Source organism: Gigantopelta aegis, chromosome 3 (genome assembly GCF_016097555.1).
Source record: "Gigantopelta aegis isolate Gae_Host chromosome 3, Gae_host_genome, whole genome shotgun sequence".
Taxonomy (NCBI): Eukaryota; Metazoa; Mollusca; class Gastropoda; order Neomphalida; family Peltospiridae; genus Gigantopelta; species Gigantopelta aegis.
In genome coordinates this window covers 64,450,159-64,474,939 of record NC_054701.1, presented here as the reverse complement: position 1 = coordinate 64,474,939, position 24,781 = coordinate 64,450,159, and the positions used below count along the sequence as shown (strand labels likewise).

Below are 24,781 nucleotides of genomic sequence, written 5' to 3'. Positions count from 1 at the left end.
TTGGTTAGAAAGTGTGGTACAGCGCTCACATGATGCGCGATCGATCTAGGATCGATTCCTGTTGGTGGGCGCATTGGGCTATCTCTCGTTCCAGGCAGTGCTCCACAACTGGTGTAACAAAGGCCGTGGTGTGTATTATCCTGTCTGTGGGATGGTGCATAAAAAAGATCGCTTGCTGCTAGTCGAAAAAGAGCAGCCCATGAAGTGGCGATAGCGGGTTTTCTCTCTCAATATTTGTGTGGTCCTTAACCATATGTCCGACGCCATATAACCGTAAATAAAATATGTAAAGTGCGTCGTTAAATAAAACATTTCCTTCCTTCCTTCCTTTTGTTAGAAAATATGGGGTCTGTAATTTTTATATTTCACACTTATTTTTGCTCACCAATGTAATATATTGTTCATGTCATAACAGACATTCAATATCTAACTAGTGTAATATTGGCGTCACGTAGATCACTTGCTGACCCAATTCGTAGAAAATTAACGTGTAATAGGTCTCGACATCTGCTTACTTCTGCGTTGCGGCTTGTTTGCAGTTTTGTTTGTAATAAATAAAATACTAAACTAGCTTGCCTGTCATACCATTGTTATGAAACTCGTGAACAGTCTTGGTATCTGACTCGCATTCGCTGTTGGTATCTGACTAGCAAGCTCGTTTATTATTTTATATTTACTATATGGATATATGCCACATTCTGTGAAAAGTGTAGGCCCACAGGTCATTTGAACAATATTTGACCTATGGATCTACAATGTGCACTGTAGGTGGTACATGTCCAAATAGTAATTGGTGTGAAATATAACAGTTACAGTCCCCGTACTTTTAAAATAATTATACATGTATATTCAGTATGGTTATCGGTTGTGTTTTTGGCCACCCAGTATATACTGATAAAAAGAAAAAAGAATTTTTTTTTCTTTCCCCTTTCTTCTTTTTCTTCAATCTTGCTCCCAGAAATAATTAAAACTAATTACTGACATGTGTGAAAACTGATGTACATGAATATATATATATATATATATACATGTATATATATAAAATGTTGGGGGTTGGGGGGTGAGTAGGTCAGTGAGCTCAGGGCTCCTCAACCCTGACACTGCCATGTATTTCTGGGGACAATAAAATTTACTTTAAAAAGAAAAGAAATATATATATCACATAAATAGTAACCGTAAATACTTACTGCATCCAAAACCCTCATCAAGAGTATTAAGAAGTTAAACTGGCAGCCACGCTTTAATTTACTGACATTCCGCATTGCATTTCTGTGTTTTATACACGCGTAACTGCTTTAGCAGTGAATTAAATTTGCACTTGAATATCATGTTTCCTTTATTTTTTCAATCAGTATATTTTATTTGTGGGTTTTTTAAAAGACGCGTTAAATATTATTTGTGATAACTAGCTACAAAGTAATAATGTATCCCACACATAATGCTTACATAATTCAGATGTATTTCTTGTTCCAGCCGGTGCACTATGACTGGTATATCAAAGGTCGTGGTATGTGCTGTCCTGTCTGTGGGGAAAGTGCATATAAAAGATCCCGTTCTGCATTAGATAAAAATGTTGCGGGTTTCCTCTGATGACTATGTGTCAGAACTACCAAATGTTTGACATCCAATAGCCGATGATTAAGTAATCAATGTGCTCTATTGGTGTCGTTAAACAAAACAAACTTGTTTAATTCAGATGCTGCGTTACATGCTTTTCCTTCAAGGATCTTTGGTTAAAAAAAAGAAGAAAGGAAAGTAAATATGCATCCATCATACAGCAGTCAGGTCTTTGCCGTCAATGAATTAAAGGTAAACATTGCTTGAAAAACCATGTACGCGATAAATGGTGTCATGCGTTTAATTAACCCATCGGTCACCATCTATAGATTTTCCAATAATAAAAAAAAAAATTACGAGTAAAGGAAATTATTTGTTTGTGTTCTTTATGGGCAGGTAGTTCAAGGTAGAATCTTTGCTTTTCAGAACAAAAATTAATTTAAAAATTTTTAAAATTTGGGTGGGGGTGGGGGGTGGGGGGAGTTGGGGTGGAGGTTGGGGTGGGAGCGGAAAGCTTGCAATAACTAAATATTAGACACCAAAATAGTCATAATTTTCCTTTCGTAAACCGAGGCAAAGAAACTTAAAGTTAATAAAACAAACACCACATACGCGCGCGCGCGCACGCATGCATGCACGCACACCACCACCACCATACTAACAAATACAAGCAAACGTACAAAAGTCTGTCCTTTGGTGAGAGTTTGTACCATCACAAACTCCGGGTCCAAATCTGCAGCAGTGACGTCATCGATATCCTATAAATAAGATTAAAATGACTTCATTTGAAACAATAACACAAAAAACCACACAAAAAAACTCCACTCAAAAGCCCTGAACAAAACAAACTTGTTAATGCCATTTAACACCCATTCATATACGTATTATAACAACAACTATTCGTAAAATGAAACGTATCTGGAAAAAGAAAAACAAACACTGCTCTTCCTCAACTCTTAAGTTGAATTGGTCAACATATGCACCGACCCCCGCCACTTCCACCATCTCCCACGAAAGGCAAGTTCCCGATCTCTCAAGTTTATGTTTTTGTTTCAAATAAGTTTTAGAGTTAAAAAATAACTTAGTCAGAAAAAAATATATACTACTTACTAGATGTAACCAATTTTACAAGTTTACACTGGTGTTTCTCCACAAATATAACCATAACCACCATGTAGATAACCAGCCCTCTTTAGCTGAGGCTTTAAACACGGCCACCGCGTATATAGCCATTTCCGTGTTGAGTAACAAAGATGGCTGCTTTCATTACAGTTGTATTTACGAAATCCACACTTGTTGGCAATATTTATCACGATGTGTGTACGGTAGTCGTCTGGACCTGAGCGCCAAAAAAGATCCTTGCGAATGCGGCATCGGGTAAGTACAAAGAAGGCTGTCGGCAGTGCAGATTAAAAGAGAAGCGGTCAGAACGATCGGAAACTTTTAAAATTGCATTGTGTATTATATTATAGCTTTAATTTGCATACAAATTCATTAATTCCATATCAGACAACTAACACCTGAGTTGGAGGGAGGAGGAGGAGGGATAGGGGGAGCGTGCAGAAGACTTTACACATAATTACATAAACCTACAAAATCGACTGTTTTAATTTAATCAAGGTATGCACGTCGAAATTAATCAATGCAGCTCGATTAGATCCAGGGCCTCATTACGACTGGTTCCAGCTTATAACCTGTGTGTGCATGTCGTACCACGTGGCGGTCCCGCGGCTCGCGCTGATAATCAATTATGTACTAAGCATAACATGGATTAAATGCGCTCGTGTTACCTGCCACGGAATTGCGCGCGGAACCCTATCGACCGCCAGCCGCCACCTGGTGACAGCTGCAGGTCTGCTGAATTGTGATGGATCTCAGTGTCCCCCCGCTTGGTGCTGACGTGGCAGTGCAGTGGTGATGAGTCACGCAATTACTTAGTAACTACGAAACTAGAAATGTTGGTATTAAAAATTTAATAATAATAATAATAATAATAATAATAATAATAACATGGTCGTCGTCATTTCCATTATTATTGCCACCATTATCATAATCACTATTGTTGTCATCATAATCATCAATATCGTTGTCGTCATCATCATCATTATAATCATCATCATCTTCTTCTCCATAATCATCATCATCTTCTTCTCCATCATCATCATCATCATCACTATCATCATCACCACCACCAACACCATCATGATAATCATTATCATCATCGTCATAATCAATATCGTCATCATCAACAACACCTTTTTTATCATCATAATAATCATCATCATCAATATCATCATCATCAATATCATCATCATCGTCATCATCACCACCACCAACACCATCATGATAATCATTATCATCATCGTCATAATCAATATCGTCATCATCAACAACACCTTTTTTATCATCATAATAATCATCATCATCTTCTTCTCCATCATCATCATCATCATCACTATCTTCATCACCACCACCAACACCATCATGATAATCATTATCATCATCGTCATAATCAATATCGTCATCATCAACAACACCTTTTTTATCATCATAATAATCATCATCATCATGATAATCATCATAACTGAATTTTTAAAAGATCATTGAAAAGTTGGAATTTCGATTTAAATAAATCTACAGTTTCAAAGTTACAATCGGAATTTTAACGTCCACATTTCGAATCATGCCCAAATAGCTAATATCGAAATTTCCAGGAAACCAATATAAATATTATACATTAATCATATAAATCCACATTTTCAAATTACAGTCGGGGTTTCTATAAACTATATATTAATAAATAAAACCACATTTTAATGTTACAATCTGAGTTTCGACTTGGACCACAGTTCGAATCATACCTATTACCAAATTGGCAAATTGGAAAACCAAATATATATTAACCTTTCTCTTTATACCCGAGTCAAGGTCTTCACTGATGGTGCGGACGTGCTGCTTGAAACCCATCATCTCCTTTTCCCGTTCCAACTCACTCTGGCGACGTTTAGAGTGTCTTGCGGATGTATTTACCAATTCTGTGGGAAAACGTCGTGACGTTATTAACTAAAGACTTGGTCACGTGTTTCAGCACTGACGTTTAATATGTTGCACATACCTGTACTTGAGTTTATATTGTACTGGATCACATGTTATATATCAAATGAAATAAAATCTAAAGCTAAAGTTTGTTTTGCTTAACGACACTACTAGAGCACATTGATTTATTAATCATCGGCTACTGGATGTCAAACATTTGGTAATTTTGACATATAGTCTTAGAGAGGAAACCCGCTACATTTTTCCATTAGTAGCAAGGGACCCTTTATATACCCCATCCCAAAGACAGAATACCACATACCAAGGTCTTTGCTATACCAGTCGTGGTGCACTGGCTGGAGCGAGAAATAGCCCATACCGACCGACGCTTTACCACTAGGCTATGCCCCGCCTCTCTAAATAAATAAAATAACCAAGATGTAATAACTACATTGAACTGTAAAAGAAAATCCCGAACATAGACGTCAACCAGTGCTCCACAACTGGTGTAACAAAGGTCGTAGTATATACTATAAAAGATCCATTGCTGCTAATCAAAATGAGTAGCCCGTGAAGTGACAACAGAGAGTTTCCTCTCTCAATATCTGTGTGGTCCATAACCATATGCCTGACGCCATATAACTGTAAATAAAATGTGTTGAGTGCGTCGTTAAATAAAACATTTCCTTCATCCTTCTTCAACCTATTTTTTTTGCTGTAGCAAAAAAAGTCGTTTAAATCGTTATCCCAATCGATATTTTGTGGGCAATATAAATATTGTTTCTTGTAATCTGAAAGAAAAGGAAAGGAAATGCACTGGCTGAAACGAGAAATAGCCCAATGGGGCACCGACGGGGATCGATCCCAAAACCGACCGCGCATCAAGCCAGCGCTTTACCACTGGGCTATTTCCAGCCCTTATAGTAATCTGGTATAAACCTAACAACAAGGCATATTTCAATACAACAATGATTGATATATAGGTATTTGAAATTGGAAAAAAAAACCACGTTTTTTTAAATGTAACTTCAGTTACTGTGGAAATGCCCACCTCAGGGGCGGACCCAGGAAACATTTTGCGGAGGGGGGTGGGGGGAGGAAGCTAACGGTAAAAGGTCACATGGGCATCCCAATTAAAAAGACAATAAGAAAACATTAAAAGAAGATAGCACTTGAGTATTTTTAGGGGTGGGGTGGGGGGCGTGTCTCCTGCGCCTACCCTCCAACCTGGATCCGCCTCTGCATCTATACAATACCCACCAAACACACTGTCGTCTGTTTCTATACAATACCCACCAAACACGCTGTCGTCTGTCTCTGTAGACTCGTCAATCACTTCGTACCGATTCCACGTCATCTTGTTGAAAGGTTTGCCACCCAGACGTCTTCGAGCTCGCGTGTTCCTCAAACTGACAAGAAGAGGAAATCTGTTTGGCGGTTTCGGTGATTCTGGATCATTTACGATCACTGGCGGCACGTAACTGTATGTCAGTGAGCCCTGTTTATGTTCTAATGGCTTACCAAACGTCTGCACTCGTAAGAACTTTTTTGAAGAACAAATGCCCGAATGTGGAAGTGTTTTTGATAGTGATTTTTGTGAATGAGCCATTTGTTGAACACAATTCTGTGTTCTTACGTTATCCTGTTTTGGCATACTTTCTTTAAGATCTGTGGTAGGATAAATGCCAGGGTGTTGAAATGGTTTCCGATTTGCGGCATCAGCTCGGTCAAGGTCACCTGTTTCACTACGCAGGTTGATATCGCAGCCAGAAAGCATTTGTCGCCATTTTGAATAGTCTTCCCTTCTCTTAACTCTTTCCTTTTCACAAACGAACTGTAAGTCTAAAACGTATCAACAAAATACTTTAATATTTATTCCTAATGTAATATAATTGTATCTGACGTTCGTATATATATAAACCGGCCTCGGTGGTGTCGTGGTTAAGCCATCGGTCTATAGGCTGGTAGGTACTGGGTTCGGATCCCAGTCGAGGCATGGGATTTTTAATCCACATACGGACTCCAAACCCTGAGTGAGTGCTCCGCAAGGCTCAATGTGTAGGTGTAAACCACTTGCACCGACCAGTGATCCATAACTGGTTCAACAAAGGCCATGGTTTGTGCTATCCTGCCTGTGGGAAGCGCAAATAAAAGATCCCTTGCTACTAATCGGAAAGAGTAGCCCATGTATTGGCGACAGCGGGTTTCCTCTCAAAATCTATGTTGTCCTTAACCATATGTCTGACGCCATATAACCGTAAATAAAATGTGTTGAGTGCGTCGTTAAATAAAACATTTCTTTCTTTCTTTCTTTATATATATAAACCCATATATACAAGGAAATATATTTTATTTTTTACATCTAAAATATTTTTTAGAATCCCATTATTTATTAGAAATATAGAAAAATATTACATTGTTTATATGACTGTCAATCAAATATACCAGCGCGGTTGGGGTTCGAAACCTCCTTGCTCCAAGCCAGATTTTCTTTAAAAAATACTGTTTTCAAAGAAACACGACCCGATCCCCTAAAAACGTCGCTCGCCACAGACCTGCAAAATGTCTTGCACATGCGTCTGTATACAAATTTTTACAAATTTAAGTACATAAAAAATAAAATACAAAGTTTTGATTATCGAGGCATATAATAATTTACTATTACCAATAACGTTATATAATATCAAACTGATATGAAACTTAGTGTTAACATTGAAAAAAAAAAAAATTCTATTGATATTATCACTGAAAACTATTACTATCTTTGAAATAAATAAAACAATACAATTTATTACCTACAAATACCAATAAGCATTTACCTCTCGCAGTTTTCAGTTTATAGGCGTTCACCTTTTTCAATTTCTTCAAAACGGAAACACTGCCCTGTATTAAACGAATAACAGCAACATTAGATAAACAGGAGTCACACATATTTATTTTCAGTCCAATTTTATTGCACAGTTTATTTAAATGGCTATGTGTATTTGTTCCATCATCCATCCATTCGTTGGTCTAGACCCATGGCGATTTTAAAGGATAATAGTATATAGAAGAATGGCGTGTCATAAGAAGAAAAATAACACCGACAATATATTCTACATGTTGGGGCCGGACGTAAGCCCAGCCGTAAAGCGCACGCCTGATGCACGGTCGGTATAGGATCGACCCCTATTGGGCTATTTCTCGTTACATCCAGTGCTCCTCGACTGGTATATCAAAGGCCGTAATATGTGTTATCCTGTCTGTGAGATATGTGCATATGGAAGATTCCTTGCTACTGGAAAGAAAAGAAAGAAATGTTTTATTTAACGACGCACTCAACACATTTTATTTACGGTTATATGGCGTCAGACATATGGTTAAGGACCACACAGATTTTGAGAGGAAACCCGCTGTCGCCACTACATGTGCTACTCTTCCGATTAGCAGCAAGGGATCTTTTATTTGCGCTTCCCACAGGCAGGATAGCACAAACCATGGCCTTTGTTGAACCAGTTATGGATCACTGGTCGGTGCAAGTGGTTTACACCTACCCATTGAGCCTTGCGGAGCACTCACTCGGGGTTTGGAGTCGGTATCTGGATTAAAAATCCCATGCCTCGACTGGGATCCGAACCCAGTACCTACCAGCCTGTAGACCGATGGCCTACCACGACGCCACCGAGGCCGGTCTCCCTTGCTACTGATGCAAAAATGTAGCGGGTTTCCTCTCTGTGACTGTGTCAAAATGACCATATGTTTGACATCCAACAGCCGACGATTAATAAATCAATGTGCTCTAGCGGTGTCGTTAAATAAAAACTTTAAAAAAAATCTACATGTAAACAATTAACAGTAAACACATTCTCACGATTGCAGCTTTAAATTGCTACCATTCATCTAGAAAACATACGAGGAGTTAATCATTTAGAGATTTAGCTCAGTCCATAGAGCTCATGCCTGAGGTGCTTGAGTTTTAGGGTCGAATCTCCTCGGTGGATCCATTCTCCACTTGTTTACCCCTGGTATGTGCTGCCCTGCCTGTTGGAAAGTGCATGGTTTTCCCCAATGATTAACAAATCAATGTGCTCTAGTGGTTTCGTTAACTAAAACGAACGATTGACAATTCCAGCGATTTTGAAGCCTTTATGTTAATCGGCGGAACAAGCGTATGCCATTGAGCCTTGTTTGTGTTCAAACTTCTATTATTTTGCCATCGGTCTACAGGCTGGTAGGTACTGGGTTCGGATCCCAGTCGAGGCATGGGATTTTTAATCCAGATACCGACTCCAAACCCTGAGTGAGTGCTCCGCAAGGCTCAATGGATAGGTGTGAACCACTTTTGCACCGACCAGTGATCCATAACTGGTTCAACAAAGGCCATGGTTTGTGCTATCCTGCCTGTGGGAAGCGCAAATAAAAGATCCCTTGCTGCTAATCGGAAAGAGTAGCCCATGTAGTGGCGACAGCGGGTTTCCTTTCAAAATCTGTGTGGTCCATAACCATATGTCTGACGCCATATAACCGTAAATAAAATGTGTTGAGTGCGTCGTTAAATAAAACATTTCTTTCTTTCTTTCTTTCTATTATTTTTGCTTGATGCGCGGTCGGTCTGGGATCGATGCCCATCGGTGGGCCCATTGGGCTATTTCTCGTTCCAGCCAGTGCACCACGACTGGTATATCAAAGGCCGTTGTAAGTGCTATCCTGTCTGTGGGATGGTGCATATAAAAGATCCCTTGCTGTTAACCGTAAATAAAATGTGTTGAGTGCGTCGTTCAATAAAACATTTCCTTCCTTCCTTCCTTTTATTTTTGTATGTAAGTTATTCTTTAAGAAATTTAAGCATACAGCTTTAAGCTGAAAACTACGTCTGACTTACCGATTTCACGACTATGATCCAGTCTGAATAATGGCTGTCTTTCACCATAACATCTCCACGCCTGTTGTTATTTGAGTTGTTGTTTTTCGTAAAAAAAGGAAAGAATTATCAATGACAATTTATATCAGTGACATAAACAGATTTAAAAAAGCGGTTTCGTTTATTCTTCGATATATTTAAAGGGACATTACTGAGTTTGCTGCATTGTAAGATGTTTCCTACTAATAAAATATTTCTACGATTAAACTTACATATTAAATATAGTTTCTTGTTTAGAATATCATTGTCTGTATATTCAATGTGTTTCTGGTCGTCTTAATATTTCTAAGAAGCCCAAACTGGATTTTGTCTTCAAACAATTTCGTACGTACGAAAAAACAATATTTTAGGAAACAAGATGAAATTTAACCTAGTACAAATATTAGAACGATCAGAAACACGTTTAATATACAGAAACTAATATTTTATGCGGAAAATATATTTGATATATAATTACAATCGTTAAAAAGTCTCTGTTAGTCGATAGCATCTTAAAATGTGCACCGGCCTCGGTGGCGTCGTGGTTAGGCCATCGGCCTACAGGCTGGTAGGTACAGGGTTCGGATCCCAGTCGAGGCATGGAATTTTTCATCCAGATACCGACTCCAAACCCTGAGTGAGTGCTCTGCAAGGCTCAATGGGTAGGTGTAAACCACTTGCACCAACCAGTTATCCATAACTGGTTTAACAAAGGCCATGGTTTATGCTATCCTGCCTGTGGGAAGCGCAAATAAAAGATCCCTTGCTGCTAATCGGAAAGAGTAGCCCATGTAGTGGCGACAGCGGGTTTTCTCTCAAAATCTGTGTGGTCCTTAACCATATGTCTGACGCCATATAACCATAAATAAAATGTGTTGAGTGCGTCGTTAAATAAAACATTTCTTTCTTTCTTTCTTAAAATGTGCAACAAACTCAGGAATGTCCTTTTTATAACCATTGAACTTATCATCAGTGTAGGTGTGGGTTTTTAATTTTTTTTTATATCTTTGTTGTTGTTTGTTTTGTTTTTGTATTATGTTTTTCAAAACTTATATAACGTTAGTAGGCCTAACTATTAAACACTTAGAATACTGAATATGTTATGAAATGAACAATCGTTTAATCATCATCTAATAGGGGCCTATATTTGTGTCTGTTGTACCCTGATAAAACATGACAGTAAAAATCTTACTTGAAATATAGGAAGAGGCATTTTGACGGCTGCTTCTGTAGTTTTTCAACTGGCCAGCCCTGGAGAAAACTGAGGTGCCTAAAATACACGATAAACTATGTAAGAATACGACATTAGATACAGAAATACGTTTATGTTTTTATTCTCTACGGACATTGCCTGTAATATGTAGAACAAAACATCTAGGTGTAAAAAAAAAAAAAAAGTAAAATTAATATTAAAATCTGGCAGGGTGTACATGGAAATAGGGCCGACTTTCAATGCATAACACTGATCAAAACATTTAGCCTTACGAATGCTTAGTGGTAGTAAATCGGCCGAATTGCTGTGGGTCGCAGGATCGATCGTCCTCGATTTGTTTTTGTGTCAGTAGGTGCCTCACGACTGTTATATCAAAGGCCGCATTGTGTACTGTGAAATACATCTAAAGAATCCCTTGCTGTGTTTGGAAAGAAATAACCTGCGAGACGAAAGTACTCCTAATCTCTCTCTCTCTCTCTCTCTCTCTCTCTCTCTCTCTCTCTCTCTCTCTCTCTCTCTCTCTCTCTCTCTCTCTCTCTCTCTCTCTCTCTCTCTCTCTCTCTCTCTCTCTCTCACGCACATGTGTCGAAATAACCATAGTTTGAACACCGACAGCTGTTGTTGTTGTTGTTAAATATGTTCAAGTATCCTTAATGAACCAATATAATATTCCTTTCCTTATGAAGAATAATGTGTACCGATAAAACCCGAGGAATCTCGAATGCTTTCGGACAGTAAGAAAGATTGGTCTGAGAAAGGGAAATTACTCTAGCAATCTTACCCAACGAAGTCGTCATAATCTGGATCGTTTATATTCCTAACTCCACCGGCCATAAATATTTTGTGGTAGTCCTAAATAAAACAAAAAGTGTTTTTTAATTTTTAAATACTGCTTTTATGTATAATAGCTGAAAACATGAAAATGTAAAAAAAAAAACACCCAGAAACTATTGGATTTACAAACGCAGGTACATTTTTATTGTCTTACTTATTATCTACCATCTGTCTGTCTACTGTCTGTCTGTCTGTCTGTCTATCTGAATATTTGATATCTAGAAGGTGCTAACGGTCCACTGGTTAGGGGGCGCAATACTTGCTTTGTCCCGGGCGTCTTACCCCGGGAGCTGGCAACACACGCTACGCCACTGCAACAGCCAAAGGTTAATTGATCTATATCATCTAGTGGTGTCGTTAAACAAACCCCCAAAAACAACAAATCCAAAATTACTTACTGAGACTGATATTTTCAAGAGTTCGCATGTTTCTTTGGCCATCACTGTTGATTGACGAGAAGTTCTGTTTATGATTGCCAACTCCTACAAGAAAACAAAAACAACCCAAAAAACAACAAACAAAACACTGAATACATTTATTTTTTATAGGAATACCTGTATAGATATCTATATGTCTATCCTTGTGTCTATATGTCAGTGCGGCCGATACGCACGTATGCAGGTAAGTAGGTACGTGTTTGTGTTTGTATCTAAGTATTTCTACAAGCTCGTTACATAGGGAAGAAGCGGAGGGGTGAGGAAGGGGTGATGGGTGCAAAATAAATGTTGGCGATCTTTGGTTTTTTTTTAATTCCTTTGCTATAAACGAACCCCTCTGAACAATTCTTGGTAACGCTCATGTTGTAAAATTTGAAACAAACCGATTGAAACATTCTATTCTAAATTTTATTTATTTTTATTTTTAGGATATAGTTAATACGATGGAGTATTACATAATACACTTCACACTAATGCATTTTTACGACCAGGGCTGTACCTAGCCTAAATAAGGGGGTTTGTAGTAAAAATAAGGAAGATACAGTAATGTGAAGTCTATAAATAGCACTCCCCTAGCTCTCATTTATGTACATCCCTTGACAACAAAACAATTGTTTGTTTTTTTACGTACCCCAAATGACTGGCCTTTGTAAAGATAGGCTACCGGTCTAGCGTATTTCCATTCGTCATCCATTACCAGAACAACCACTGTATAATGAAAAACCAAAATCAATTGTTTCAAGATTGGAAGGAAATGCTTTATTTAACGACGAACTCAACACATTGTATTTACGGTTATAGGGCGTCGGACATAGTGTTAAGGACCACATAGATATTGAGGGAGGAAACCCGCTGTCGCACTTAATGGGCTACTCGATTAGCAGCAAGGGATCTTTTATATGCACCATCCCATAGACAGGATAGCACATACCACTACCTTTGATATATCAGTCGTGGTGCACTGGCTGGAACGAGAAATAGCCCAATGGTCCCACCGACGGGGATCGATCCCAAACCGACCACGCATCAAGCGAGTGCTTTACTATTGGGCTACGTCTCGCCCCTGTATTATAGATTGGTGCAACCCTTTTAACTTACTGCTTCGAATGGAAATCTTATATATTAGTTTACGTCAACATAATAATGATATACAATTTAAACTAAAACTAGTTTAAAGCTACATTCATTCATTCATTCATTCATTCGTTAGTTCGTTAGTTAGTTCGTTCGTGACCATAAGCGTACGAGACAGTGGGCAGAAAAAAGAGAAAACATTTTGGACAAGCGAAATGCATGAGGTGGAGAGATTTACTACCAACTAACAAAACATCCGTAGCTTCTTCTGGTTTGTCTGTCCATAAGCGTACGAGACGGGTGTGTGTGTGTGTGTAGGGGTAGGGCAAGGGAGGCACCTCCCTCCCCAGTGCTGGAGCAAAACCTCAAATTCGGTCAAAAAATTATACCGATATTCGGGCAAAATGTGATAACCTGAGGCCTTTTTACCATGTATTTCCATCATTCTACTATCCAAATTGGTTGTATTCCGTGTAAAAAATTGCATAGTGATTCGTTTGGAAGTAATGTTATTATCCAGATTCGGGTATTTTCATTTAATTTGGGCAAAAGCCAGCCTGCCCCCTTATGAAAATAGGAGCTCGTACGCCTATGTTCATGATTTCATTCATGCATTCGTTCGTTTATTCGTTCGTTCGTTTGTTCGTTCATTCGTTCATTTTCCATTCGTTTGTTCGTTCATTCGTTCATTCGTCCATTCGTTTACCCATTTATTCACTCATTTACTATTTATTTATTTGTCGTTGTTATTTAATCATTGATCATATAAAATATTACTTATTAATATTGTTGTTATTCTGGTTGTTGTTATTATTGTTGTATATGAAATATGTATTACCTGAACCAGACAGTATGAAGTAAAAATATTCTGCTCGATTTCCCTGACGAACTAAAACTCGTTTTGCTTCATATCTTATAAAAAACAAAAACAACTTATGTATTATTATTTAATATATAAACATATCCTCGCCAAACACAATGTCGGCATGAGCCGGCAATAGTCAACGATACAATCTAACCATGTTATGTAGTGATCCATGAGAGTATTAAAAATAATAGTTTATAATAGGTTGATTTTGAGAAATAGTATAACGACCTATTAAAATAGGTGCTTGTATAATAGAAATACTCGTTTCAGCACTGAGCAGAATTGTCCGTGTCATACATTGTAGTATATACATTTTTCTTTTTACCGTCTTGTTCAAACCACTAAGCTGAAATTCATCGTATAATCACACGTGTTATAAAGATTCCAGGAATGACTGGACTTTCTTATGACTTGATGAAATCCATAGCATATATACAACCTAAAATATATGCACTAAAACATACTTGCAGTAAATTCCGACTTCGGCAATCAGTCGTTGCATTCTGGCTGGAAACTCTTTAAAAGAAGGCATGCTGCGTACGCCAATTTCAACCTGTCGAAACAAAAATCAAATCTGTTGAGTTAGCTTTTAGGAAATATAAATTATGCGTTAAAGGTATTACCAATGTCATTACCACCACCATCATCGTCGTCATCGTCGACATCATCGACATCATCATCATAATCATCACCATCATCATCAGTATCATCACCACCACCACCACCACCAAAAGCACCACTATCATCACCACTACCACCACTAACACAGTCATCATCATAACCGGTACCATTATCACCACTATCACCAACATCTTTACAACATCATCATCATCATCATCATCATTAACATTATCATTATAATCAGACGGAAATGACATTCAATAATCGGACATGGTGTTCACATAATAGGCACGATTATAAACTAAACACATGTTCAACAATAATGTAGTAATTTGCGTATCCGAACTTACATCCGAATCGAACGTAGCAATGTGTCCGTCTTGGATTAATCTATACCAAAAACACTATAGGTAGTACTAAACCAAATAACTTCCGGCTGGGTCAAAGTTCGAGGTGCACCCAACGTTTGATAGAGAAGTGAACACCACACCACAAGTCCTGTGATTGGTGATAAATGTGAGTGTGTTGGTTGTAAAAAAAATTAGATTCATCTGGACAAAAAAATGTATGCAATTTTATTTCATCTAGTACCACTGTGTATGGGGTGAAAAAAGTACTCGAATTTTGTGCGGAACTAGGGTAGTCATAGACGCTACTCGTTATCTCAGAAATGAGCAGCTTGACCCCCAATTTTTAGTATTTATATCCGCACGGCGTTTATGCCGATTGATACGCTGCAGGTAGGAGTTTTAGCCACATTGTCGTCTATGGGATTTGATTTGGTAGTATTCACCCTATAGAGCGATTTTATCAGTATCTGTGTCCTATCCGTATCCATATCCATATCCGTGTATTATATGTGAACGCAGCTAAAGACAGAAAAAGGCTAAGACCGCTAACAACATACCGTGTAAAGTTCTTGTTCTGTTCTACTATCAGGCAGCTTGCTCCAGATCCTGATCATTTCCTCAGACATCCGGTTCTGAAAGGGACAACAACACAGTGGTTCGCGTCCTGTTTTACAACTGTTATAATGTTGTGTGAGATAAGTGGGGGTTTTCAGGTAGTGGGTTGTTGCTTCTTTTTTTGTGTGTGTATCGACATTACTAATGCATAATAATAAATTAATATTCGGCTATCGGATTTCAAACATTTGGTAATTTTTCACACGTAGTCTTTTTTCATAGTCCGTCCCATAGGGAACGCTTTTTTCATACTATGAAATATACTACAAGCTATGTATTTCTGAACCGATTGATTTGCAAACTACACACAAAAATAGTAAAAAAACATTTGCAATTTTAAAAACACTTTTAGTTTTCTTCATAGGTCAAACCAAACTGAAATTATTTACAAAATCTTTTTTTATAAAATGATGGGACGGACTATAGTATATGAACTTTCCCACACACTGGACAATACATACTACGTCTTTAATAAACCAATCGTGGAAACTAGTTGGGACGGGTAGAAACAGAAGAAAAAACAAGAATAGAGAATGGTTCCACGAAGGTGATTCGATCCTACGAACCAAGCACTTCAGATTAGTGCTCTACAACCTGAGCTAGATCCAATCTATAAATGTATTTAAGTCACACTTACAAAATGAGATCCAATCTATAAATGTATTTAAGTCACACTTACAAAATGAGATCCAATCTTTAAATGTATTTAAGTCACACTTACAAAATGAGATCCAATCTATAAATGTATTTAAGTCACACTTACAAAATGAGATCCAATCTATAAATGTATTTAAGTCACACTTACAAAATGAGATCCAATCTTTAAATGTATTTAAGTCACACTTACAAAATGAGATCCAATCTATAAATGTATTTAAGTCACACTTACAAAATGAGATCCAATCTATAAATGTATTTAAGTCACACTTACAAAATGAGATCCAATCTATAAATGTATTTAAGTCACACCTTACAGAATGAGACCCAATCTATAAATGTATTTAAGTCACACCTTACAGAATGAGATCCAACCTATAAATGTATTTAAGCCACACCTTACAGAATGAGACCCAATCTATAAATGTATTTAAGTCACACCTTACAGAATGAGATCCAATCTATAAATGTATTTAAGTCACACTTACAAAATGAGATCCAATCTATAAATGTATTTAAGTCACACTTACAAAATGAGATCCAATCTATAAATGTATTTAAGTCACACCTTACAGAATGAGACCCAATCTATAAATGTATTTAAGTCACACCTTACAGAATGAGATCCAACCTATACATGTATTTAAGCCACACCTTACAGAATGAGACCCAATCTATAAATGTATTTAAGTCACACCTTACAGAATGAGATCCAACCTATAAATGTATTTAAGTCACACCTTACAGAATGAGATCCAACCTATACATGTATTTAAGTCACACCTTACAGAATGAGATCCAACCTATAAATGTATTTAAGTCACACCTTACAGCATTAGTATTGCATGATTTAGAAGCAAAGCTGATATAACCCAACCACTACACCACCAATACCGGTTGTTACATAGCAATTGTATTATTATGTGGTTAAATTATAATCTGAAAGTTACCTGCTGTTAACAAAAAATACTTGCCTTACACTTATGTTAGGTTTATATATATATATATATGTTACAGTCAATCTGTGAAACCAGTCATTACGCGTAATGCCTAAACAAATCAGTCATTTCGAGAAGTGCCTGTGACCACCAGGCAATACGCGAAATGACTGAAAATTCCAGGCATTTCACGAAATGACTGAAAATCATGGTCAGCCATTACGCAAAATGACTAAGGTGCTATCTATAATACCACACCACTCAAGTCCTAATGTAACGCTTAAACTCAAATCAAATCATTTCAGAAATTCTACATGAAGATGAAGTTGAATGTTACCAAGTAGTCCGTGTCAAATCATCAAAGTAACATATTGGTATAGAAAGGTCACTTGTTTTTGCACACAAGGCTACCATGACAACGGCTGGAACATTGAATTTTGGTTTTGAAACATTTGCATCGATTGGACTCGCATCTCTTAGGACCAGCACAGTTACACCTAACATATCCTTATAGCTTACATTGTAGCTTTAAGTATCAATAGAATGCTGCATTTATCACAGAGAAATATTAGAGTATTAGAATTTATCAATGAATCACCACATCGCTAGTAGATGGATATTGAATGTATTGAAATACACTTACTTTGATAGCAGATAGTATCCACGTCTGCTCTGTGTTCCACTATCAGCTGCTGTTGTTTTAAGATCTTCTAGCATTGTGAAATATGTATCTTTTGGAATTAACACTTTTCTACAAACTTCATACTTTTTGTAAAGCTCAGTTTTAAATTTGTCTTCATAGGACTTTGCCATCATGTACTGGTTGCAACAGAAGAACTTATGAGAAAACCCCAGAAGCATAATAAACCAGAGAAACATTAATTACCAGAACCTTTTGTTAGTAATATTCAAGTGTTATTAAGCATATTTTCTATAAGATTCTTTAATATGAACCTATAGCAAAAGTTGAATATTAAGTTATTGTATAATAATAATTAATTAATATCAAGTAGTATTTTAAATCGTACAATCAATATACTTATCCTTGTTTGTTCTTAAAATGTGATTTTATCAATATTCAAGACCAAAAGCCTGTATACAAGTGTCAACAATAAGACTTGAATCACTTTAGTCATTTTGCGTAATGCCTGGCCATGATTTTCAGTCATTTCGTGAAATGCCTGGAATTTTCAGTCATTTCGCGTATTGCCTGGTGGTCACAGGCACTTCTCGAAATGACTGATTTGTTTATACATTACGCGTAATGACTGGTTTCATAGATTGACTGTAATATATATATATATATATATATATATATATATATATATATATATATATATATATATATATATATATATATATTGAAGGCTATTACTGAAATGCATTTACAATTGTGATTTTCTTGAAAAGAAAAAAATTGGACTATTCAATTATGACATGATGCACAAATGTACAGTGGAACCTCGTTAGTCCGGACTCCAGTATTCCGGAATCCGCACCTTACGGACGTTGTTTTTTTTGTTTTATTAATAGAAGGGTTATACTGAAATTTATTTACAACTGTGAGTTTCTTGAAAAGAAAAAAATGGGACTATTCAATATACATAAATGTACATGTACAGCCATCCCCCATAGACAGTTTTGGGGTACTAATACAAACTAAGAGGAAGGGGTGCTGCATGTTACCTGTCTTTTGACCTTAAATCTCGACGCGTCAAACAGAAGGTCGTCATTTTCCGCCGACTCGTCTTCGTGAAAGTGGACTTGTTTGATGAACGGTGTTAGTTCGTCACGTGGTATCCTGCGGAAAAGCAAGCTTACATTAAAGGGACATGTTCTAGTTTCAGCCCATGGAAATTAATACGGAGTTTAGTTAATCTACAAACCTGTAAGACATTAGGATACAGTTACAGTTGAGTGAAACAGCAGTCTGTGACTTTAAAATGTGAAGACATTAGGAAACAGTTACAGTTGAGTGAAACAGCAGTCTGTGACTTTAAAATGTGAATACCTTCTAAAATAGGTTAAAACTCGACTCCATAACTGTTACCTCTCAGACGCACGTGCGTTTTTAAAAATATGAGAAATGCATTTTGTGATATTAAAAACATCAGGATGACCAAAAACACTTCGAATGTACGGAAATGGATAATCTAAACAGTAAAATCTAAGTAAAGTATGATTTCAATTAACAAAAACAGCTCAAATAGTAAAAAATATGCTTTAGTGTTTAAAACTAGGGTATGTCTCTTTAAGCTGTTTAATAAATTTGAGAGATGACAACCAGGACTTATCTGCGTTCAGCCATCCGTTTTTCGTCAAACGTTTGCAAACCAGTTTGACTGGTCTCCGCAGTAATCATTCCGTTTAATGTTTGGCGTAAAAACTAGTCTTGAAGCGTTAGAGACTAACATTTGGCCGAAAGTACTTACCCTTGGTTGTGTCCACTATTTGGGGAAAATATGATGGTAACTTATTGTTTGGGGTTTTCTTTTCGTTTTAATGGATGCTTTTGGTGGAGACATGCATGCAATATAAATCCCAAGAAGCTATATAATTTGCTTCTTTTTTTTTTTTTTTTTTTTTTTGTTTTTTTTAACCATGACTTCAAACATAACCTCTTCTGGTTGTTGCCCTCGATATTACTAGTATATATTTTGTGAATATGTTGTATCCTGCAGAAACTATACCAATTACTTATAATAAAATTTAGGCACAAATAACAATCACTTATTCGCTGTCAGATAACTGTTGGTTGATAAAACGACACACGCACGCAGTAACTATGACGGCAGTTGTCCCTTGCTTTGCGACTGGGAACGACACTGATGTTCACAAACTAGTTGAGTGGTCCCCGGTGTAGTCATTTGGTTTAACGTGAAGCGCATAAACCAGTCTAGGGAACATTTTTCTACTGAACTCATGTTAAGCTTCACTTGACAGTTGATTCTCTATAAATTTTTAAATAACATTATTATTTTTCCTAATAGTAAATGAAATTACATGTTTCTGGTTGTAAATATTTTGAGCATTTTGTTCAATAAATAGTCATTCGTTACATTTGGAATTTTTTTTTTTTTTAAATAATTTTGAGCATTATTAAGTTTTTTCAGGCTCAGGCAGTCAGATTACATGGCATGAGGTGTGTGTCCAGACCAGAGTACTTGATCCATATTCCGGTATTAATCTAATTAGCAGGAATAAGCAAACTAATTTAAAATGACATAAAACATTTTAAAGTTATGTACTGTTTATTGTTTACCGTAAAGAATGCCTTTTAACCTGTCTGATGCAAAATCTCACCACAAAGACAACAATTCGAAATCTCCGATCATGTTCTCTCTGAAACAGAACAAAACATACAGTGACCAGTAAAAGAAAAACAGATGAATAGTTTGTTTTGTTTAACAACACTACTAGAGCACATTTAATTATTAATTATCGGCTATTGGCTACTGGATATCAAACATTCGATAATTGCAACACATAGGCTTAGGGAGGAAACCCGCTACATGTTTCCATTAGTTGGAAGGGATCTTTTATATGCACCATCCCACAGACAGGATACCACATACCACGGTCTTTGATATACCAGTCGTGGTACACTGGCTGGAACGAGAAATAGCCCAATGGGCCAACCGACGGAGATTGATCTTAAACCGATCGCGCATCAATCGAGTGCTTTACCACTGGTCTACGCCCTGCCCCTAAAACAGATGAATGCATCCATTGCTTTCTATAAGCTAGTTCAAACAAAAAACGAATATACAATAATACAAGTTAAATTTCATACATTTATGACATGATGGTCACCTACCGCCTTTGTGAGTTTAAATGATAACCTACCCGTTTAACGATTGCACGAAACTTCAAAAACAGTAACTTCTTCCGTTGCGTCTGAGGAGACAAATGACAGGCGACCACATCTTTTAAACTGCAACGCTTTGACGACGACATTGTTAAAACAAGGTCCTTAAGTGGATTCTGTCGCACATATCCTTGTTCTGCATTATTGTTTTGAAGATGACGAATCGTTTGGCGCTTTCGTTTGTTTAATTTTACAGAAAGAACATTCTGCAAATAAATTGGAATCGCGTTTAGAAGTCGACACCATTTTAAAAATTAATTGTACGTGTGGGTTTTTTTTTTTGTCCTCCAAGAATCACCTGCAATTGGATTTTGAAACTGCTGTAATACTAGAATTTTTCATGTCTTCATTCCACCTAGAATATGGTTTTCTAAGAGGTACTCAAAACGTTTTGACTCTTTCAAGATTCTGTTTGCATCATTATAAATCATCAACTTCTGAATATGAAAACACAGGTGTTTTTTCGTTTTCTCTGTCGTTATCAGATGTCTTCCTAAAAATTATTGCCATCCATTTTGAATCTGGCATGCATATAATTTTGATTTTGAAAAATTCAGATTTGTTTTTCGTCTTCCTTGCTGTTAGCAGACGACTTTCTACGAATTCCCGCCGTCGACAGACATCCACTTTTAGCAAACAACGGCGTCAAAGTGGAACCGATACTTCTCTGTATTATTGAACACACGTGTTCGGTTCTCAGTGATTAGAATTAGACAAATAAAATACTGGCAAACAATGCAAGCTACAATGACATGAGGCCTGGCGGTTCCTGGCGCATACAGAATAATAACCACTTTTCCAATAGCAAATATGAAAGTTTTGTTACCGTAACGCCAATACTGAATGGGTGACCCGAATTGAAACTAAAGTAAACATCGCTCTGAAACATTCATTCAAAAATATATGTCTTCAAGTAATTTATATATTTATATACTATGTATATTTATATAATTATATAAGCGGTCACCGTGATTCTTTTGTAGTCAAAATGTGAGTAAAGAAGGTCTAAAATGAAGTATATACTTACCCACACATTTAAAAATATACATAACTACAATGTATTTGTTTACTTTGTAAAAGTATTATAGAGCAGTCATATACTGAAATCTGTGATGTACACACAACAGTATATATACCAACATATTGAAGACAAGTGGTATATTACGGCTATATAGCGGGTTGAATACAGCACTTTTGAAGAAATATTAAATGTATATCTATATATACTCACGGAATAAGACTCCTAAGCATGTATTACCCAAGGTATATTAAAAGGTACTGAAGAAAAAATGAAATAATTGTTGAAGATCGTTTAATGGTGCTTAAGGAAAAATGAAATCGTTTTCAAGATAATATTATTTGCTTTTCATTTATAAACCTTAGGGACTGTTTGCGCAATTATGATGCGTTCGCACAAGTCACAAATTTAAAACATTTACAAACTATACAGGTGATTTGATACCACTTTATTTGGTGGACAGGAACTTTTCTCGCGAGTATCCTTTCATGCATAACTTAAATTAAAAAAACCCAATAGGCTGGGGTTTTTTTCTTATATATATATATATATATATATATATATATATATATATATATATATATATATATATATATATATATATATATATATATATATATATAATATATGTAATATATATATCTATATATATAGTATATATATATATATATATATATGTATTTTTACGGGTTGAAACTAGGGTCTAGGTGACAAATATGCCTTAGTGTTTAAAAACTAGGGTCTGTCCCTTTAACCACTACAGCGCCGAGTAACCGGTAATGATGTACTGATACTTACGTGCACAGGCAAGCGACTCCTATGAATGTATAATGATCTACGACGCAATGCTGTCAAAGCTTTCTCGTCCTTCTGATGTTCAAAGATACCCAGTTTTATCAAGGCGTTCAACCGATCCTCTTTGTTAGAACTCATGTTAATATCTCCAGCTTAAAAAACACACCGTTTCTTATTTCTATTTAAAATGTTGACGTCTAGATGTTTTGTTTCTTTAAAGGTATTTGTAAACTCATCATTTGAACAACCGAACTGTCTGAGTTGTTCGGTAGACATTTACTCAAGCAAGAGTTTTTATACTTTCTATGAAAATAAAAATAACATTTATAATATCTTATGGACATTTACCGTAAAACCTGAAATAGAAACTGATGAACTTTTATTTTATTTTTAGAAAACACTAGAAATATAAATTATTACAGGCCCTAATCTAGAAATGAAAAAAGCAGGAGAATTGACTTCTCCTTTCCACGTGAAAGAGGAGAAATTTGATTTTTTAAAATTATAAAAATTTAAAACATAGACAAGTGAACATTTACTGATTCATTTCGCAATGTTTCGTCATGTCATTCGGAAAGGTTCCGAACTAGAGACTTGATATTTCTATAATAATTATAGATCAATACCCAACCTCTAGTATTTAAGGTATGAGGATGTTTAGAAAGTGACATTATAAACATTGTAGATACTGACATTTTGTTGACTTGGGGTATGTTGAGCTTAAATTATCCTATGGAAGAGCTGCGTCACCGGAGTAGTGTTTTGTTGTTATTGTTGTAGTTGTTGTTGTTGTTAAATGACCCTTACTTATTACTGCCTCTATGTTACAGATATTTAGTTGACCTGGTCTCTATTTCACCACCGGGGGCGGGACGTAGCTCAGTGGTACAGCGCTCGCTTAATGTGCAGTTGGTCCGGGATCGAACCCCGTTGGTGGGCCCATTGGGCTATTTCTCGTTCCAGCAAGTGCACCACGATTGGTATATCAAATGCCGTGGTGTGTGTTATCCTGTCTGTGGGATGGTGCATATAAAAGATCCCTTGCTACTAATGGAAAATTGTAGCGGGTTTCCTCTCTATGACTGTCTCAAAATGACCATATGTTTGACATCCAATAGCCGATGATTAATAAATCAATGTGCTCTAATAGTGTCGTTAAACAAAACAAACTTTAAAAAAATAAAAAGAATACCATTTCCCAACCCGCTTCGAGTTGTTGGCATCTTCCGATGTCTGTGTCTGTAGTGGTGTGGCACGAATGAATGGATGATTATCCCCTGCACGAAAAATACATCGGCTATTGGGTGTCAAATAAAATATACGAATGAACTGATGATCAACATCAATACAAAAAAAAAAAATATCAACTTAAAAGAGTGTAAAGTGTTGTTTATGTGTATTTAAAATTTGGAATGAAATTGTCAGTCTGGTAAAAATTCTGAAAATAAGTTCAGGATGGAATCTAAATATTTGTGTTGACGACCCTGACTTCATTTGTGATGTAACGCATATCCAGTACTCGGCCTCTGTTTGCGTATTTACGGTATTCGCTAAAATCATCTTTGCATGAAGTGCATGTATCAACTGGTATTGTTCAACATACGTTTACCTTAGACTTAGATAGGGTTTTAACGTGCTCATATACCTCTATGGTTTCAAACACGCCTATCCCGAGTCCGGCCTCCGATATGATCTGTGGTCTGACTCGGGGCAGGAAAAATACGTTTACCAAGAAGGTTATCAAACGTCTTTACCATTTAGTTTATTTTAGATAGATAGATAGATAGATAGATAGATAGATAGATAGATAGATAGATAGATAGATAGAATAGATGTTTAACGACACCCCAGCACGAAAAATACATCGGCTATTGTGTGTCATGCTAATTATTTTTTTTTTATTTTTTTTATTTTTTTAGAAGTCTGCAACTTCATTTCTGACGGACCCTATATCCAGTACTCGACCTCAATTTATGTATTTACGGTACTGAGTAAATAAAATCGTCGTAACATGAGGTACA

At 36.5% G+C, this 24,781-nt stretch overlaps 1 protein-coding gene across 1 annotated transcript in view; it reads right to left on the bottom strand.

Annotated features, from left to right (window-relative positions):
* Positions 1-22,898, bottom strand: part of LOC121368779 — a 36,133-nt gene extending 13,235 nt beyond the window's left edge. The window contains exons 1-16 of the mRNA XM_041493527.1: positions 22,764-22,898; positions 22,179-22,190; positions 20,342-20,421; positions 18,766-18,880; positions 15,427-15,501; positions 14,363-14,451; positions 13,869-13,942; positions 12,588-12,664; positions 11,918-12,001; positions 11,467-11,537; positions 10,665-10,742; positions 9,455-9,515; positions 7,413-7,476; positions 5,890-6,435; positions 4,462-4,592; positions 2,238-2,315 (exon numbers count right to left, since the gene is read on the bottom strand). Coding sequence (XP_041349461.1) covers positions 2,238-2,315; positions 4,462-4,592; positions 5,890-6,435; positions 7,413-7,476; positions 9,455-9,515; positions 10,665-10,742; positions 11,467-11,537; positions 11,918-12,001; positions 12,588-12,664; positions 13,869-13,942; positions 14,363-14,451; positions 15,427-15,501; positions 18,766-18,880; positions 20,342-20,421; positions 22,179-22,190; positions 22,764-22,898 — 1,770 coding nt within the window. The remainder of the gene's footprint in view (positions 1-2,237; positions 2,316-4,461; positions 4,593-5,889; positions 6,436-7,412; positions 7,477-9,454; positions 9,516-10,664; positions 10,743-11,466; positions 11,538-11,917; positions 12,002-12,587; positions 12,665-13,868; positions 13,943-14,362; positions 14,452-15,426; positions 15,502-18,765; positions 18,881-20,341; positions 20,422-22,178; positions 22,191-22,763) is intronic.
* Positions 22,899-24,781: the final 1,883 nt, after the last annotated feature.